The following is a 20,324-nucleotide window of genomic DNA, read 5'->3' as shown; positions in this document are numbered from 1 at the left end:
ATAAAAATAAAACAGGAGCGATAGCACAGCGGGTAGGGCGTTCGTCTTACAAGCGGCCAACATGGCCAACCCGAGTTCGATTCCTCCGCCCCTCTCGGAGAGCCCGGCAAGCTACCGAGAGTATTCAATATGCCAGACACAGTAACAACAAAGTCTCCAATGGAGACGTTACTGGGCCCGCTCGAGCAAATCGATGATCAATGGGAGGGTCTTTACCTTTACCTTACTAACAAAAACTGGGGCCAGAGGATAGTACAGTGAATAGGGTTCAATCCCTGGCATCCCATATGGTTGGGAGCACTGCCAGGAGTAATACCTGAGTGAAAATGCTTTTAATACCTTTGAGTATCACTGGGTGTGGCCTCAAAACCAAAAAAAAAAATTTATGGGACAGAGAGAGTACAGTGGATAAGGGAATTGTCTTGCACGTGGCCAATCCGGATTTGATTCCCCACATCCCATATGGTTCCCTGAGCATTGTCAGGATTGATTCCTGAGTAAAGAACCAGGACTAACCTGTAAGTACAGCAGATGTGACCCCATGCAATTAAATTATAGGTCAAAATTACATTCCCTAATAGGAAATAATAGCCAGGATTCCCAAATAATATTTTAAAATATAGTGCAACAAAACCATGTATGGGGCTGGATAAATAGTACAGTGGGTAGGGTGCTTAATCTTGCAACATGGCCAACCTGGGTTCAATCCCATATGGGGCACTCCATATGGTCCCCCAAGCTCTGCCAAAGTGATCCCTGAGCCAGGAGTAAGTGTCAAACACCTCTAAATGTGACCCAAAACCCACACATACACACCAAAAAGACCCATGTATAATCTAGGAGATACGTCAACTAAACATAACCCTTGGGTGATAGAGAAGTACAAATATGAAAGAATTTATTAGTGACAGATGATGGTTCATTTTTCTTTATAGAACATATGGCAGTAATTTTAACTAATAATTTATGGAAAAAAAAACTTGCTTTTAATTTTGTGGTGACATCTTTCTTTGAAAGTTTCCGCAGTACCATTCGGAAATCAGAATCGACAAGACTGTCTATTTCTTCAGCTCCTTGGATGGCAGGGACATAGCCAAGGTCACTCTGAGATGTTCCAAAACCAATAAATCCTGGCACTGTTCCCTTTTCTTTGGCTAAGAGTTCTGCAGCACGGCCACTGTTTGAAGGCTGGTAAGAAAGGAAGGAAAAAAGTCAGTCCAAGTGGAACTCTGATTGCTCTGAAGAGATTCCTCGACAGTTCCCAAGATAGACCAAGTTTTTATTTTACGACTTTCTCTTTCCAAAGATGTGCACTGTTCCCTAAAGATGAATGTTTCTACCAGCAAGGATTTAGCAATAAGGATTCAAGGAGCTACTTCTTAGTTTTCTAATTAGAACAATGCCCTTGTTTGGGGAGTAACTATGGATATAATCCTTTGGAGGCTCATGTCATCAACAGAATAAGCCACGGCAGCATTTTAAAGAAATAAGAATGACATTTCCAAAATTAGAATGCATAACCCAAAGATGAAGGTTTATAAAACATTTATACAATTCATATCTTTTGTACAATTCTTATCTATGCCTATGTATTCTATGTAATGATAATACACTGACAAAGGGGAACCATTCATTCATTCATACATTCATTTGTCATACATTTAAGAAATCACAAGATTGATGTCAGAATATTGAATGTCTGTAACAAATAATCATGGGTAACTTTGTAAACAGAGAGAGAGAGAGAGAGAGAGAGAGAGAGAGAACAGCAGATTGAAAAAAAAAAGCAAACACTACAAGGGGTCAGAGCCAGATTGATAGTACAGTAGTTTATTCTGCACGCAGTTGACCCAGGTTCAATCCCCAGCACCCCATATGGTCACCAGGTCCGCCAGGGGTGATTCAGGAGCACAGAGCCAGGAATAAGTTCTGAGCACTGCCAGGTGTGACCCAAAACAAAAAACAAACACAACAAAGAGAGAGAGAGAGAGAGAGAGAGAGAGAGAGAGAGAGAGAGAGAAACAGACAGACAGAAACTATCACAAGACAATTATTCGATGGCTGGTCCCAGAGGAGGAGCCCTGGATGGCCGAATCATTTACACGTGCACCAAGCCTGCGCCACCCCTTTCACCCAAAATGGCTACAAACAGCCTTAGGCTCATAAAATCAATAAAATGGTGAGGATAGAAGAGGTGATTCTTTGTTTTGAGCCAAAGTCAGTGGTTTATTTGATTTAGGCTCCAAACAGTACAGGAATTAGTCATGACAGAGAAAAAAATATTTAACACATCCACAAAATTAACTGATTCATTTTCATCTAACAGAAAAGTCTTCATTTTGAGCACTAGACCATTAGAATTTAAATGTATTAGTTTCTTAAGTCTCTTCACCCAAATAAATGAAACTGGTGAATGGGGACCATCCTGGCTCCCCAAACCTGCCCAGGATGCCTGCAATTGAACTCAAGTCAGCAGCATGCAAAGCAAGTGCCTCACCCAGTATATTCTCTCTAGCTCCATAAAGTGATCTTGGGAGAATCTTTCTCCTCCACCTGCAAATCTTTTATTCTACTGCCCTAAGTAGGACAAACTCCTCTGTATCTTCCAAACTACATTTTCCCCCAACTTACCTCTCTCCATTCAATCACAGTTCTTTTCTGCTTTCATCCTCATATTTGAATCACAACACTAACAAATTCTATTTGCTTACTTATCCGTCTCTATCGTCAAACTAATGACTTATAAACAGTAGCCCTGTGTCTCTGAGTACCGGAATTCAGAATTTCAAGACTCTCCTTGAATGAAGGAATACCAGCACTCTGAAGTTCAAATCCCAGCACTAATTTCTCAGCTCTATAATCTTTGGGCAAGTCCATTTCTATACTCCTCTGGAGCAGGAAAGAGAATACAGGAGTAAGGTGCTGGTCTTGTAACCCAGTAAGACCAGAAAGTCTTAAATTACTAACACAAAGTCCATAAAAATTAGCTATGCACAAAGCAAACACCTACACTTCTTGTTTTGTTGTTTGTTTTTGTTTCTTGGCCACCCACAAAGATGCTCAGGGGTCAATCCAGAACTCAGGAATCACTCCTGATGGAGCTCTGGGGCCCATATGGGATGCCTGAAATTGAAGCCATGTTGGCTGCATGCAAGGGAAGTGCCCTATCCACTATACTATCTTCCCAACCCCACTCCCTTTACTATCTCTCTTTGGTTCAATAGAGTCAATTACAAAAAAGTAAGATCCTAAAAACTAGACATTTACATGATTTGTCTAGATTGAACAAATTTGTTCTAGTCTGGGGGGGGGGGGGGGTGGCGTACATTGGGCAGTGCTCAGGGCTGACTCCTGGCTCCACATTCGGGGGATATTCAGGGATCAATCCCAAGAGGCTCAGGGGAACAAAGGAGGTGGCAAGGACTGAGCCCAGGCCAGACTTGAGCAAGGCCAGTGCCCCAACCACTACATGGTATGTCACCCGAAATGTAATTTTTTTGTTTTGTTTTTTGTTTTGAGGCCAAACTCTGGCAATGTCCAAGGGTTACTCCTGACTCTGCACTCAGGACTCACTCCTGGACTATCACTCCGGCCACCTAAAATCAATTTTTTTAGCTACCACTGCAGCAACTGGTTCCAGCAAAATCATCAAAGGATGTTCAAACCATTAGGTGAAAGTGTGTGGGAGACCAAGCTAGTCTCATTCTCAAAATACCACTTCACATATCATGTTAGTAACCAATGTAAAAAGACATTAGTTTTTTACAACGGATATCACCTAACCAAGTAGTTAGACAAATACCAGTAATAATGGGATGAACAGTGCCCCGGGATATAAAACACTGCAAAAGAGAGACCATCTGTAAATCTGAACCTAACAATAAGGAAAAATTAAGTAAACCTAATTAGCAGGACAATTTACCCAGATTTTTCCAAATTGTCTGGGACCCTGTCCAGATCTAAATGAACGGAATGAGTAATTCCTAACTTAATCTCATGTTTTCTATAATGTCACCTCTAACATAAAACACAGAACACATTATTGCACGGACCATTGACATCTAAATGCTGTGTATTACTAGGTGATGGTCATAGACAAACTAAGCTTCCTGACATTTTTGTTCATAGTACTGTAGAAGAATGGCATTATATGTTTAAAACACAAGGCTTTAAGTATGCAAGGGTCATGATTTCTGCAAATCTCATATAATTAACAAAAATACATAGACCACGAGAAAGCAAATGTGCCCAAAGATGAACAACTGCTGCATCTAGATTAAAGAATGTAAGGATTATGGCGCTTCAGAGTCCTTCGGAATATTTCAAAAAATAAAATACGGAGAAGCCAAATTAGAGATGAAATGAGAACACAAAGCACTCAGCACAGCACTAGCACAGGGACAGTTACTATTACTGCTGAAAACAAGGTAGTGTCATCTCTAGAACTGGATCAGAAAAGGGCAAAATTGGGCTATAGCAAAATGAATTTCGTACCTTTACCTTTAGAGCCCGGCAAGCTACCAAAAGTATCTCGCCTGCACGGCAAAGCCTGGCAAACTACCCATGACATATTCAATATGCCAAATACAGTAACAACAAGTCTCAAAATGGAGACGTTACTGGGCCCGCTTGAGCAAATCGATGAACAACGGGAGGACAGTGACAGTGACCTTTAGATGAATGGATAAACTATGGTACATCTACGCAATATAATACTATACAGCTGTTAGGAAAAAAGAAGTTATAAAATTTGCTTATAGATAGATGGACATGGAGAGTATCAAGCTGAGTGAAATGAGTCAGAAGGGCAGACAGAGAATGACTGCAGTCATTTGTGGGCTATAAAAAATATCTAGTAGAAGACTAATATCCACGGCCAGGGAAAACAGGGGCTAGGAGGACTGGTCAATGGTTGGAATCACCCACAAGTGTGTGTGGGGTGAAGCATAGATAAGACAGAGATGTGACCAGTATGACAAGAACTGAGAATGATCACACTGGACAAGAACCAACTGTTAAAGTATGTAGAGGGATGATCCTGATGGCCTTCCACAATCTATATTGCAAACCACAGAGAGCGAAAGCGAGAGAGAGAGAGAGAGAGAGAGAGAGAGAGAGAGAGAGAGGAAAAATGCTTAGCCATAGAGGCAGGTGGGGAAGGGGGCGTCATGGGAGGGAACCTGGGGACATCGGTGGTGGGAAATGTACACTGGTGGAGGGATGGGTGTTGGAACACTGTATGACTGAAACTTAATCATGAGCAGCTTTGTAAAGATCTATCTCACAGTCATCCAATAAAAAAAATTTTTTTAATCTAGTACCTTTATGTAGGGCTGGAGCGATAGCACAGCGGTAGGGCGTTTGCCTTGCACACAGCCAATATGGCCAACCCGAGTTCGATTTCTCTGCCCCTCTCGGAGAGCCCCGCAAGCTGCCGAGAGTATCTCGCCCACACTGCAGAGCGTGGCAAGCTACCCGTGACATATTCAATATGCCAAACACAGTAACAAGTCTCACGATGGAGATGTTACTGGGCCCACTCAAGCAAACCGATGAACAATGGGAAGACCATGACCTTTATGTATCTATGCATATTTATATGTATGCATATTTGTATGTATTTATGTGTGTATGTGTGTGTATACACAGTCTCTCTCCTTTTTTTGGCTTGGTTTTGGGATCATACCTGGAGATGCTCAGAGGCTACTTCTGACTCTGCACTGAGGAATTAGTTCTGGTGGTGCTCAGGAGAGGGACCATATGTGATGCCAGGGATCAAACTCTGGTCAGCCACACATCCTACCTATGGCTCTAGTCCTGTGCATATAATCTCATGGCACTAATCTTGCAGGTTTCATCCTCTTTGGGGGTTCAACAAGTCCAGTGGAGTCGCTACCATATGCTGGCTCTGACTCCAGAGAGAAGAGGGCGCACATGCAAACAGCCTGCCCTCTGAGCCAGGGAAACAGTTGTCTCACCCAATAAATCAGAAGCCCTGCGAGGATCGGGTAAGGGCCAGGAGACCTGACCCAGAGGGGCTTGAGCTAACTTCAGGGCCACCTAGCAGAGGGGCTGAGGGTGATCGGAGAGTTGGGGAGAGCTAGGAGGGAGCTTATGGTGGGGACCCGAGAAGAACAGAAAAGCGGGCTTATCCCCCCGCCACCCTTAAGGGCTTTGGATTTGTAACCCAGAGGGTGGTTGCTATCAGGTTCTGGTAGCAAAGAACAGCCCACTCCTGGGGGCCAGAGTGACAGGACAGCGGGGGTGGGGTTTGCCTGGAACGCTGCCCACCCGGGTTCGATCCCAGCATCCCATATGGTGACGCCCCGAGTCCCGCCAGGAATGATTCCTGAGTGCAGAGTCCTGAGCACCGCTGGGAGTGACTCAAAAAGCCCCCCACTCAAAAAAAAAAAAGGAAAGAAAGAAAGAAAGAAAGAAAGAAAGAAAGAAAGAGAGGAAAACCCACTCCTTAAACACCGAGATCACCGAACTTAACTCCTGGAAGTTAAGCAAGGAGGAACCCCTGAGCATCCCCGGGTGCAGCCCAAAAAGAAAAAAAAGACAAGACAAGAAAAAAGAGAAAGAAGGACAGAAAGAAAGAGAGAAAGATAGAAAAAAGAAAAGTCACTCCTTACACACCGAAATCACTGAAGTTACTCCTGGACAGGAGGAACCTCTGAGCATCGCTGGGTGTGACCCCAAAAAGGCAAAAAAAAAAAAAAAGAAAGAAAAGGAAAGAAAAAAGAAAAAAAAAGCCTCTCCTTCCACAGCGAGCTCACTTAACTTACTCCTGGCAGAGCCGTGAGTAACCCCTGAATCTCCGGGCATAACCCAAAAAGCCAAAATAAAAAAAAAGGGGGGGAGAAAAGAAAAAGGAAAGCCACTCTTTGCCCACCGAGCTCACTCGAACTACGTGTCACCCAATTCTGTCTTTTCCCATGCCACCCCCACCCTCCAAAGCCTCCTCACCTCTCACCCCGAAAACCCTCCTGAAGGGAAAGTTGACAGCGACCCTGGAGGGAGTGAAAACCGTGCCAACTCCTGAGAACTGTGCGGAAGCGCTGGAACTGCGTCCCTGAACGCCATCCCGGGACTCGGCTCGGAGACGCCCGCGGCAGCCCCGGGAGGTCACTCTCCACCCGCAGACACCCGGCTCCCGCCCCACGGCGGCGCTCCACACGCGCCCGCGGCTCCTCACAGCGCCGGGCGGCTCCGGCCCGGGCAGGCACCAGCCCACACTCACCCGCAGGTTCCCCTTCGTTCGCTGCTTGTTCTTCCCGCCCATGATCGCGGTCGCAGCGCGGCGGGTAGACGCGGCAGCCCGTGGGAGGAGGAGACGCCGCTGGAGACGCCGCTGCTGCTGCCGCCGCCGCTGCCGCCGCCGCCGGGCCACAACTTCCGGCCCCCAATGCCGGAAGAGGGCCCTCTGGAACGACTTCCCCTAGCTCAGCTCTTCCTCCACCCTCCCCGCCCACCGGTCCCCACCCACCCACTTCCGCTCCCGCCTCCCGCTGCCTTTCTTGGCCAGCCAGCGCCGGATACGTCATAATGAGGGCCACGCCCCTCTCCGAGTGACGTCAGCTCTGGCCAATCGAAAAGTCAAACGCTGGGTTCCAGGCATCCGGCGCTGTCTGCCGCGCTTTCTTGGAGCCAGGAGGCAAGATTTGGTCCGTACTTTGCTACACTTAACTGGCCCTAGGAAATGGTCAAGAGTCCTAAGAGCAATGTTTTTCAACTTAGAGTAGCAATAAAAAGAAAAAAAATTAAAAAATGAATAGCAATAGAATGAGATGCTAGCGGCTATAGGTTAGATCTTTAGAATATTAGACCTTTACAAAAGCAATCAGCAGCAGCAGCCCGGCTTTTTTTTTTTTTTTTTTTTTGGCTTTTTGGGTCACACCCAGCAGTGCTCAGGGGTTACTCCTGGCTCTGCACTCAGGAATTATTCCTGGCGGTGCTTGGGAGACCATACGGGATGCCGGGGATTGAACCCAGGTAGGCCGCATGCAAAGCAAACACCCTACCCGCCGTGCTATCTCTGGTCCCAGCATCCCGGCTTTTATTGAACTGCAAGCTGCCAGGTCCAACTCAGAAGTAATTGAATCTGAATCTGCCTTTTAGCAAGATTTCCAGATTAAATAAAACTTTGAGAAATAGTGATTTAAACTTTGAGAAATGGTGACATACAGTTTTCTCTCTAACTCCGTTCCCTCTCTCCCCCATATTATATCATGTGCCGATTACAGGAACAAAGGGTAATGTAGCAGACTGAAAATTTGTAAAGCACAAATCTATATAACTTAGTGATTTGATTGCTGACACAGAGGCAGAAGCACCTGTTGCTGACAATTGTCTTTCTTGTCCACACACATTCTCTTTTATCCCAACCCCACTATGCTGGGACTCTGTAAATGTGTCTCCGTTTCTTAGCTAGGTTCTTCATAAAGTGGAACTAGAAGAGACTTAAAGGAAGGGAGGGGATTTACTTGTGTATCAGTCTTTCACGTGGTAGCATATTTTGTTGGCATGCTAAATCACCATGAAGTCTAGTAGGGGAAAGACCACCTTGAATTCAATTTTAGGCACTTAGAAAAGCTGACTTGATCGGTTGTGTTTTGTTGTGTCCCACAGATCCAATAACATTCTGCCACCCACTTTCAGTTGAGATAAACTTGCCCAAAGAGAAAAGCAGTTTGCTTCCACAAGACACGGATGGGGAGATAGAGTACTTGCCTTGCATGCACACTTGGGTGTGGCCCAACACACACACACACACACACACACATACGAGCTCAGGCTGGGGAGACAACCCAGGGGACTGGGTTGCATTTTTTGCATGAAAGACACCTGGCTTGGTCCCTGTAACCACACGGTCTCTGATCTCCACTGGGATGACCCCAAGCACAAAGCCAAAGTAAGCCCTGAACACATCAGGTCTGGCAACAAAACAAAATAGTTGAGGGAGGCTTGGCTTATGCATCAGCCACCTAACTGTATGATGAACCCAGTAGTATTAGAGAAGGATGGGAGACAGTGACAATAATAGCTGAAAACAATCACCCTGAACAAGAACTGAGTGTTAAAATTAGGTGAAGGGATATACATGATAACCTTTCAGTATCTGTATTGCAAACCATAATGCCCAAAAGGGTCGGGGGCGGGGGGGGAGAGAGAGAGACAGAGAGAGACAGAGAGAGAGAGAGAGAGAAGCACCTGTCATTAAGAGAAAGGCTGAGGGAGGGAACCTGGGGACACTGGTGCTGGAAAATGGTGTACACTGGTGGAGGAATGGGTGTTGGGACACTATATGACTGGAACAAATCATGAACAGCTTTAAGGGTATATCACAGTAATTCAATAAAAAAATTAAAAACTAAAATAAAAAGTAGGAGCTGGAGAGACAGCACAGTGGGTAGGGCGCTTACAGCTGACTTGGGATCGATCCCAGCTCCCCTAAGCCTGTCACAAAGAGCCATGAGCACCACTGAGTATGGGCCCTCAAAGAAAAATAACCAAATAAAAGAAAAACAAATCTAAGTGAGCCGTGTCTCATTCATAATAGGCTGCTGAGAGATGGGCTGGAGCTGCTGTTGCCAAGGAGACTTGTTCTCACCCTTCACCCTTAGCTGAAAGTACAGCAGTGTCGGCCCTTGTGGGGCGCTGCAGGGGATGGCTGAGGAACAGCTGGGGTTGAGGATGAGTTCCCGAAACTTGGCCCAAGTGGACGAGCAGTAGGCATCCCTCTCCTGGCAGGGCTCCTTTGACTTCCCAGCAGTGTTTCCCCATTCCTGCCTCAAATGGCCAGATGCAATGTCCAGTCACTATCTCAAAAATAAAGCATCATGGACCATTGAGTAAGCCAACTGCCAGCCAGCTGGGGAGAGCGAGAAGCCAGAATACCCTATTCCACTGCCTGTGAGTCTGTGCAGGAAATCTCCCCAGAAAGATGGTCATTCATTGTTCTCCCTTTTTTTTTTTTTTTTGGTCACATCTGAAGATGCACAGGGGTTCCTCCTGGTTCCGCACTCAGGAATTACTCCTGGCAGTGCTTGGGGGACCATACAGGTTGCCGGGGATCGAACCTGGGTCAGCTGCATGCAAGGCAAATAAATGCCCTACCCACTGTGCTATAGCTCCAGCTCCCGTCTTCTTCTTCTTTTAAGGTATAGAAAGAAAACTAAGCCTGCTTGCAATAAACAATCTCCTCCCTGCAGAGGCTCCAGAGCCACTGGTTGTCTGTTTGTCTTGTCTTTTCATATGGCTCAGAATACTCAGCCTCCTTCTAGGGGCTATCCTCCTTCCCTGTCCGGTGCGCAATGGGTGGGGTTGGGTGGACTGCCATGGCTGGCTCTCTTGCTGGTTCCGTGGACCCAACGTGTCAGGATGACAGGCCCTCACACTGTGTTTGTGGCAGAAAGGGAGGCCAGATGCACCAAGCTGCAGCAACTATCATTTTTATTGCAAACTTGAGGACCATTTTCACCAACAACCTATAAAGTTATGATCTACAACTCTGTTCTCCTTTTAGTGCCGGCATACTGAAATAAGGCTCTTCAAGTGCAGCGCATACATTTTGGCTGTATCACTTCATCTCCCCTCCCACTTCCCCACACATTTCTGAAATGGACAAAAATAAACATCACTTAATCTTTGAAGAAAGATGTTGGGGGTGGGGGGGTGGGAGCTTGGAATCAAAAGGTTCAAAATTTTCAATGGGTCTTCTGCTTGGTCATTGTCCTTCCACACCAAAGAGCATCTGGAAAACCTCTCCACACCTGTTGGCATTTAAAAATTGGTAGAGCTGACCGAAATCCATGTGGTTCCCTCTGGCTCCATTAACACTGAACACTTTTTCTTCAAACGTTGAAAATTTTCTTTGTCTTTCCATTTCAGCATTTGCACCATCCAAAGGAATATCTTCTCGATGACGAACTAAAATTCTCTTCCAGTTTAATTTTCTGAGCCTGGAAGGAAAAATGTTTTTAAAGCAGAAAATTTGAAAATGAACATTCTCAACCCCCCAAATAGAATTTTTTTCTGGGGGCGGGGTGGGCACACCCTGAAGCACTCAGATGTGACTCCTGGTAGTGTTCAGGGAACCATATGGGATGCTGGGAAATGAATCGAGTTGAACAAGTGCAATGCCCTACCCCTGTTGTTCCAACCCCTGAAAACAGAATTTCTAAAATCAGATCCAGCAAGACTATTTCCTTGCTGGTAAAAAAAATCTATCTCACAGGAATTTATTTTAATCCAATGCGATTCTGGTCCTTAGCCTGCCTCATCCCCAACTCATGTATTGCTTTTTTTTTTTAATCACTGTCTTGTGTAAGCATTTCAGTAATGTAAAAATTACTGATTCTCACACTCCCAAAGGGACTTCTAAGAAACACAGCTGGGGAAACAGTGAGAAAAAGATTTGGAATCCTTTTATTTCACAAGGTAAACACAGCTAACCACATGCTACGATGTGGAAAGGCCCAGATCCATGGCAATGGAAAGGATGGCAGCTCATTTCTCAGGCAGGGGCTGGACACAATATCTGCTTGTTACAAGATCATCACCCGGGAGCAGTCAGGTAAGGTGGAAGGATGCTCTTCATCTGTATATCTTTATTTTATCCTCTGAATTGAGACCGAATTCCCTTCAGATACAATGTCAGGGACATACCATTTTCCACATGTCTAGTAACTTCTTCAGTATGACAAGGACTGACCTGGCAATACAAAAACGGGAGAAAACCAACCTTGACCAGAATTCTTCACAGGCACTTTGCGGGCCCTCCACACAGACGACACCAGGCTTCCCGGGCATGCTAAACCCAGAGAGGGACAGCTCTTTTGCCCACTCTAGAATATTCTTTCTTTTATATTTGTTGTAGATGTGATGGCTATAGATCCACAGTCTCGTGAGAATGAGGTCTCCTGGCGGCACTGTACTTCCGGAGACAGGGTCAGGTGCTATGTCTCTGCTGACATAGCCAGAGCCATGCTCTCGAACCCACTCCGTGGCATTCAGTATACACACGTCCCCCAGGCAGTTTGTTTGCAGGTAGGAAGTCAGGTCTGAGTTCAGCTGAGTCTGCTGGGATCTGCTCAGGACGACGGATCTGAGCAAAGGAAAAAAGACAGGACACTCAAAAAGTCAATCCCCTCGCTTAGAACAGAAAACCAACATGAATGACTTTTATTCTCTGATGAATGATTCAAATCAGCCGATTTCTGTAACATACCTGACGGTGATTTCAGGCAGTACTGTAGGGTATTTAAAGGGAAGAATACAGGCCAGCGAAAACACCACCTGAAAAATAAAACGCCCCTAAGAGTTGTTTTAGATCTTGAGACGCTTCAGTTCTCCTGGAAACAAAACTGAGGGCCCACGAGATAACGTAAATGGTAGAGAATGTGCCCAGCATGTACATGGTCTCGAATTCACTCCATGGCACCCCACTCCCCAGGTGTGGTCTCAAGCTACATGGATGCAGCTCTGCTAGGTGGGGAGCCAGGGTCCCCAGCACTGCAAGGTGTGGTCCTTATTTATTTATTCATTCATTTATTGCTTTTTCTGGGTCACACCCAGCGATGCTCAGGGATTACTCCTGGCTCTGCACTCAGGAATCACTCCTGGTGGTACTCGGGGGAGCATATGGGATACTGGGAATCAAACCTGGGTCGGCCATGTGCAAGGCAAACGCCCTACCAACTGTGCTATCACTCCAGTCCATGTTCCTTATTTAAAAAAATTACCTTTCCTCGAGGACATTACTCCCACAAGCCTGGTGAATGTACTGAAAACCTGCCAGACCTTTTTGTAAGAAATATGGCAAACATCAGCCCCACAAAGTCACACAGTGCAAAAGGGCAAGGTTTCTCTGTATGTCCAGGGAAAGTGGCATTATGATAGGAAGCAGAGTGGTTACAGGGGTCAGACTAAGCCAGTTTTCTGGAAAAAGGCTAAAACTACAAAGAAGATTGTGTTGAGCCTTGAACTCCTTGAGCCCAACTGCAGATCTAACAGAAGGCTGGCCATTAGGAGATGCCAGCATTTGGAACTGGGAGGCGATAAAAAGAGAAAGGGACAAGGGATCCAGTTCTAAGCTTCATCTCTTATTATGAAGATAGAAATCCCGGGCCGTGTTAGACGGGATGGAACAATAGTGTTTTAGGAAGGAAACTGAGTAAACTCCCTGAGAATAAACTGAAAATGAATCAACTCCCTGAGAGGAAAAAAAAATTGAAATAGAAAAGGAATTACCGTTGCTTCCTTGGATATGTCCAGGTTCATATTGAGAGTAAAATAAACTTTTGAGGATCGCCCCTCCGTTGTCCTCTTTTCAATGCAGTCCTTCAGTTCTGCTAGAGCCAACTGGTCGTTCACAACGAGCTCGTTCTCGCCTGGGAACATGCTGACCAGCAGGTCCAGCTCTGATAGCTGGGCCTCAGCCTCTTCCATCTCTGTCATTTCCAGATATCCATTAGGGTCTAAGGAGGCAAGGGCAGATGAGACAATTTGCATTAATGACCTTGGGGGAGCTCATGGCTACTTTCTGGACACATATGTAACATCTTCATAACAGCTGATACTGAGGGGGGGGTGGTGGAGAGATAGGATAGCAGGTAGGGTGTTTGGATCCCCAGCATTCCATATGGTCCCCCCAAGCCCACCAGAAGTAATTCCTAAGTGCAGAGTCCAGACTAAGCCCTGAGTACCGTCAGATGTGCCCGTCTGTCCCCAACTCTCAATAACAACAACAAAATGCTGAAACTTAGAGTATCTCCCCATGATTCTACTTTCAGATGTCCTTTCATGTTTTCTTTTGTTTGAGACAAACCCAGCAGTGATCAAGGCTTACTCCTGGCTCTGCACTCAGGAATGACTCCTGGCAGTACATGGTGGAGCATATAGGACACTGGGGATTGACTGAACCCAGGTTGACATGTGCAAGGTAAGTGCCCTACCTGCTAACAACAACCCCATTTATTTTCAGATAATCTATGCTAAGGACCCCAGGAAAAGGACAACGGTGGTGGAAAGGCAGGGAGGATTGAGAAAACTCTAATAACAGTAATGAAGCATCAAGTTCAGTTGCATTTTGATAGTTAATCAGACCTCTGGAGTTATCCCAATAGCAATACCGATAGAGATCAATGTCAGAGCCAGAGAGATGACACAGTGCTTGCCTGGTCCAAGGTCTATCAGAGTTTCATCTCTTGGCACCACTTATGGTTCCCCAAGCCCTGCCAGGAGGGATGCCTGAGTACAAAGCCAAGAGAAAGCCTTGAGCACAGCTAGGTGTGGACACCCAATAAAACAGAAATATGTATATATGCACATAGAATATCGCCCTGCACGCGGCTGACCTGGGTTCAATTCCTCCGCCCCCCTCGGAGAGCCCGGCAAGCTACTGAGTGTATCTCGCCTGCACGCAAAAGCCTGGCAAGCTCCCCGTTACGTATTCGATACGCCAAAAACAGTAACAACAAGTCTCACAATTTGTTGTGAGACGTTACTGGTGCCCGCTCGAGCAAATCCATAAACAATGGGAGGACAGTGCTGCAGTGCTACTATCACATATTCATGGAAAATGTGAGAAAGAGTATTCACCAAATATTAACAGTTGATTTAATGAGAATAAAGGGAAGAAGGGAGAGATTCTATGCATACGTTTTGGTGTCATCTGAAGTTTTATGAAGAGACTACCTATGGTCCTTCCAAATTCATCAGGGAAAAAAAGGGTTATGCTTCTGAAAGGAAAAGAAGAGCTGAGCTCCGCTGCTGCGAAGGAGAAAACGGCTTACCTTCTCAAAGAGAAACCAAACACCATGGGTTCTGTTAATGGCACTTTCTTAGAAGTCCTTCTATTCTTGTTAAAAGGTTTACTGAGCAGCTTCTATGTGGAATACTTAATTATTCCTTCCTGGATGGTTCTATTTCACCTCTGGACCCAATTGATGTTTATCAAACAAGATACAGAGCAGTGAAGATTAAAAGGATAAGTGTTGGGATCATAGTGATAGTACAATGGGTAGGGCATCTACCTCACATGCGGCTAATGTGAGTTTGATCCCTGGCATCCCATATGGTCGCCCAAGCACTGCCAGGAGTAATTCCTGAGTGAGAGCCAGGTGTGACCCCCCCCCCCAAAAAAACAAAAAATAATAAAAAAACAAAAAATAAAAGTTTAAGTACTAAGTGAAAAGTATAGGTATTACCATGGGTCAATGAACTGAACTCTCAAGGAAGATGTGAAAGGCAGAGGAGCTGGGATAATCATTGGAGGAAAGGTAAGATAGAGAAGGAGGCATTCTGGAGACAGAAATGTTGGTAGGAAAGGGAAATTCTAGAGAAATAGTACAGACCTCAATCTGTGCCTTCCCCCATCACCAAATACTCAAGTTTAGACTATATTCAAAGTCTCACTTTTTATTATTTTTAAATTTTTAAAAATTTGTTGCTTTTTGGGTCACACCCAGCACTGCACAGGGGTTACTCCTGGCTCGTGCACTCAGGAAATACTCCTGGCAGTGCTTGGGGGAACCATATGGAATGCTGGGAATTGAACCCAGGTTGGCTGCGCGCAAGGCAAACGCCCTACCTGCTATGCTATCGCTCCAGCCCCAAAGTCTCACTTTTCAGACTCAATTCAAAGTCTCACAGTTTAGACTATACTCTCCTGCACTTTACTGTGTGTTCTCAAAACCATTTCTTGGTCCTTATTTTCTTTGCCCTGGAACGGGGCTTGCTGGACCTTCACTGCCCACAGAAGCTGACTCTGGTGCCTTGCACAGCTGACACCCCAAGTGATCTTGCTGGAGATGGGAGCATGAGAAAAAAAGGAGACCAGAGTATTTCTTCAGTCTGCCTGTGCCCAGATGGGACTCCGGCCAAGTTAGTGATTCCTGGAGTCTCAAGCTACAGCTAGCTCTTTTTCCTCAGCTCTGGCAAGTGTTCAGGCCTCAGGACAGTCACTGTCCCTGGAGATCTCATCTTACCTCTGCACTCCACCCCTTCAGGGAAAAGTCTCTGGGCAGCTCTGAAGATCAGAGTAGATAGGAGCATATACATTTCCTCCTGACCCTTCCCACCTGGACTTCGCCTCGAGGGCGTCTCCATTCACTCAGAGTCCACACCATCATTTTAGGGACTGTCTGAAATGTCGAAGAAAAGAATGCAGGGACAGACAAGAGAAAAGTCCCTGGGAAAGAATTCACAGACGAGGTGGAGAGCCCTTAGGACATGGGTGGAGAGAGGCAGGAACTCGGGTGGTGGGTGGAAAGCGGGAACGGTGTCTACATAAAACTGCCATAAAAAATACTGTGAATCATGGCACCTCAATAAATATGGGAGGGGGAAAAATACCTCATTGAGCACTGGTGCTGCAGCCTAAGAAGGAGGAGACGGGACAGGTGAGGTTTGCAGAGAGAAGAACCGGCTGATGACCCGCACAGAGACTCCGAGGAGTGATTTTATGCTGTTTCAAACACTGGCTGTGAGTTTCACAGACCTGGACGCGTGAGGTACCACAGCGCTCCATCCTGGAGCTTATGATGGTATGTTTAGATCCCAATGGACGTACTGATAAGAGTGGAACAGTGAAGATGAAAAGGGTGTTAACTGGAACATATGGGGATGATCGTGGGGCTTAGGGGCCTAATCGTCGTCAAAAGGAAAGCGCTGGAGACTCAATGAGAGGTAAATCTGTTCCACAGGGGAAGCTTGGCTGGTCCACTATGTTCTTTTCCTTTTGTCCCAGTTGGCTTTATCTCACCCAATAGAGCTGCTTTAGTTCTTTAACATTTGAAAACGGCACGTGCGCAACGAGTTGGCTAGTTCCTATAATGTGCCTTTATTATTTACTGATTTTTTAATTTTTTCTTGGTTTTTAGGTCTACCTGGCGATGCTCAGGGGTGACTTTTGGCTCTGTGCTCAGAAATAACTCCTGGCAGTGCTCGGAGGACCATATGGGGTGCTGGGGGTTGAATCAGGGCCAGTCACATGAAAGGCAACTGATCTACCCGCTGTATTATTGCTCTGGCCCCATCTCTAAAGTGCCTTTAAAAAGAGAAGAAAAAAATGGGGGACTGGAGCCATAGTACAGGGATTCCTGAGCGACTCTTGAGCGCAGAGCCAGAAGTAACAGAAGAGGGGGTGGGGCCCAAAGACCAGAAGGAGAGGGTAAGGGAGAGGAAGAGGAAGAGTGAGAGAGAGGAGAGAGAAAGGGCGATAGATTACTGTAGTGGGGTTTATTAAAAACACATGATAATGATAAAACTGCATAAATGCAGAGGGGTGCTCACTAGGATTAACCGGACATAAGTCAGGAAACCATAATATACTCTTGTATATACTGGGTTGCCTTCACCGACTAGAATATATACACATCACATTATCCCTTTACCCTGTGTTTTTACAACAAATGTCCTTACAACTCTCATTACCACAGTATCATTGGTCTGTTGGGGGGTAAAAAAGACACATGGCACTTTACACTGAAATAAGTTCTAAAATAGAGAATACAAAAAGTTCATTTGAGTTCCTTACATTTTGCGGGGTAGGGGAAGGGCATACTTGGCAGTGCTCAGGGATCACTCCTGGTCATGCTAGGAGAACCATATGGGGTTTGGGGAATTGACCCCAGATTGGTGTTGTGCACAGCAAATGCCTCCTGCTGTACTATTCCTCCAGCCCCCAGAAGGTTTCTTTAGGGTGACTAGGAACAGTCAAACTGTTCATCATTTTGTTCTGACGGGTTTGGCGTTTATCATAGACAAAAATAACTTCATTTGGATAATAAACTATATGGGCGCATTTTTTTCTGAATCTTTGTTGGCTCCGATGTTCTCCTTGTAAAAGGAGACCCTGGGGGGACAAAAGTTGGTGGTGGCCCAATGGTTAAAAGTGTTGCCTTGCAGGCATGAGGCCTTGAGCTCAATCCCCAGTGCCACTCATGTATACTAAGCAAAGCTGGACCCTCTTGTCTAGCCCCCCCGCCCCCCCCCCAGGGCAGGACCAGATGTGTGATCTTTGGTCCTCAGTCACTGTGTGTGTGTGTGTGTGTGTGTGTGTGTGTGTGTGTGAACATGGCAACTACATCTGCGGCCTCTGTTGAGCTCTGTGGCCAGGAGTGTGACCTTGGTGAGCACATGTGTACCACAGCGGCTGGCCCTCAGTGAGCATAATAAGTGTAATGTGCAGAATTAAGAGAGTGGAATCAAAACAATTTACTGATTCCATGTGTAAGATTATAAGAATGATCCCCAAGCTTTAAGTAAAGCTTGTCGGTTATTTGCCTGGACGAGAGGACAGTGGAAATTGAAACATGAGTACAGATATAGCAGGTTCTAATGGTGCACCAACAAAACTGTCATTAAGGGGAAATGGTTGACAGGCAGAGGGTTATACAGTTACTGAATTTACAGCAGTCCAGCTGGGGATGGAGCAACTTTGGGAGCAACCAACATTTACTTGAAGATGACACATTCCTTTAGTCACTCTAGGAATTAAGTTACTTAAGGTGAAGGCTGGGCTGGAGCGATAGCACAAGAGGTAGGGCGTTTGCCTTGTGAGCAGCCGGCCGGCCGAGCCAGGTTCCATTCCTCTGCCCCTCTCAGAGAGCCCAGCAAGCTACCGAATCTCGCCCGCACAGCAAAGCTACCCGTGACGTATTCAATATGCCAAACACAGTCTCATGATGGAGACATTACTGGGCCCGCTTGAGCAAATCGATGAACAACGGGAGGACCGTGACCGTGACTGTGACACCGGCACAGGGAGAAGGCCATGCTTTGTTTGAAAGTCTGGAGAGTGCATTACCAACAGGCGAAAAATTCAGGGACCAAGGGATCCATAAGCTGGACCACTCGGTATCAAGTCGCTGATTTTCCCGCATTACTGTCATGAGATTTCAACTGGGAGCTGGAAAAATAGTATAGCAGGTAAAACTGCTTGCCTTGCACATGTCCAATCCGGGTTCAATCCCCGGCATCCCATATGGTCCCCAGAGCAATTCCGGTAGTAATTCCTTGAGTGAAATTAATTAATGCTGGGTGGGACCCCAAAAACAAAAAACTAAATAACCATAAAATACAAAAAAAAAAAAACCACCAAAAACCTCTCGGGAGAATTCTGACTTAAGAATGTTTTGAGAACAGAGAATGAAGTGAGCTTCATTCTCAAAGCTCACTTCATTCTCTGTTCTCAAAACAAAGAGGAATCATTGTTTTTCCTCTCACTTCGTTTCATTCTCGAGATTGAAATACCAACTTAATAGCTTAATTTGGGGTCTGCGGAAAGCGTCCTAGCCAGATGCCCCGCGTATGGCCTAGTGCGCAGGCGCCGTGGCTCCTCATAACTGACAGGACCCGGAGGGAGGGGCGGATCCCGGATGGAGGCGGGGCTCCCGCTGGCTCTGACCAATGAGCGGTGTGCACGCGTGGGAAAGCGGCGCTGCCGCGGCTCTCGGTGACCCAAGGGTGGGACTGGCCACCGTATTGGAAACTCCGGGTTCTCTGCACGGTCGCGGGCAGTAGACTCACCTCTAGCCACGGGGCCCCCTTCGCTGCAGTTACCCCGGGGTTCCTGGGTGCACGAACATCTCGGTTGACAATGTCAGGGTTAGACTGCCCCGAAGCCGGCGAGCCGCACACAGGCAGGCGGGACGGGGGTGTGGCAGGACACGTCCAGGCTGTGCGCATGCGTACGTGACCCGGAAGCACACGCGGACCCGAAAGGCCGCCGGCCGGCCCCTGCTCCTGGGTCCAGCTCGTACATCACAGACCTGGAGTTTAGGGACCAACCCATTGGCATTTTCAGCTGCTGACAACGACAAGAAATATGGCTGGTATGGTTTGCTGGGCCATCAAAGCAGCGGGATGTGCTTCTCAAATTTAAACCCGAGTTTAATTTAGCAGGTTTTGCCCACTATTTCATGGGAACGGTAGCCGAGAATTTTTTAAAAGAAGTTTTATGATAGGGAAGAAATGATAATTACTACAGTAAAACCCAAGTACAGAATAAAATATAATGCAATACATTTTACATGCGAGGGTTGAAAACTTAGTTATATAAATGAGATAGTATACAGTATTGTATTGATTTGAATTTACATAGATTAAAATCAGATAGCAGACTGGAGCTATAGCACAGTGTGTAGGGTGTTTGCCTTGCACGCGACCGACTGGGTTTGATTCCCAGCATCCCATATGGTCCCTCCCACCGCTAGGAGTAATTCCTGAGTGCATGGGCCAGGAGTAACCCCTGTGCATAGCTGGGTGTGACCCAAAAAGCAAATATATATATATCATATATATACATATCATATATA

At 46.1% G+C, this 20,324-nt stretch overlaps 2 protein-coding genes across 2 annotated transcripts in view; both read right to left on the bottom strand.

The window, feature by feature from the left end:
* Positions 1-7,364, bottom strand: part of LTN1 (listerin E3 ubiquitin protein ligase 1) — a 68,668-nt gene extending 61,304 nt beyond the window's left edge. The window contains exons 1-2 of the mRNA XM_056109470.1: positions 7,244-7,364; positions 985-1,188 (exon numbers count right to left, since the gene is read on the bottom strand). Coding sequence (XP_055965445.1) covers positions 985-1,188; positions 7,244-7,285 — 246 coding nt within the window. The 5' untranslated portion in view covers positions 7,286-7,364. The remainder of the gene's footprint in view (positions 1-984; positions 1,189-7,243) is intronic.
* A 3,081-nt stretch (positions 7,365-10,445) lies between these two features.
* On the bottom strand, positions 10,446-19,650 carry RWDD2B (RWD domain containing 2B). Its single transcript, XM_056109477.1, has 5 exons — positions 19,537-19,650; positions 13,255-13,481; positions 12,233-12,300; positions 11,747-12,109; positions 10,446-10,964 (listed from the first exon to the last, which is right to left on the bottom strand). The coding sequence occupies exons 2-5, from the start codon at positions 13,459-13,461 to the stop codon at positions 10,730-10,732; spliced, it is 873 nt and encodes a 290-aa protein (XP_055965452.1). The 5' UTR covers positions 13,462-13,481; positions 19,537-19,650; the 3' UTR covers positions 10,446-10,729.
* Between the last annotated feature and the right edge of the window lie 674 nt (positions 19,651-20,324).

Source organism: Sorex fumeus, unplaced genomic scaffold (genome assembly GCF_029834395.1).
Source record: "Sorex fumeus unplaced genomic scaffold, SorFum_2.1 ptg000265l, whole genome shotgun sequence".
In the NCBI taxonomy this organism is placed as follows: domain Eukaryota; kingdom Metazoa; phylum Chordata; class Mammalia; order Eulipotyphla; family Soricidae; genus Sorex; species Sorex fumeus.
This window is presented reverse-complemented; position numbering and strand designations above follow the sequence as displayed.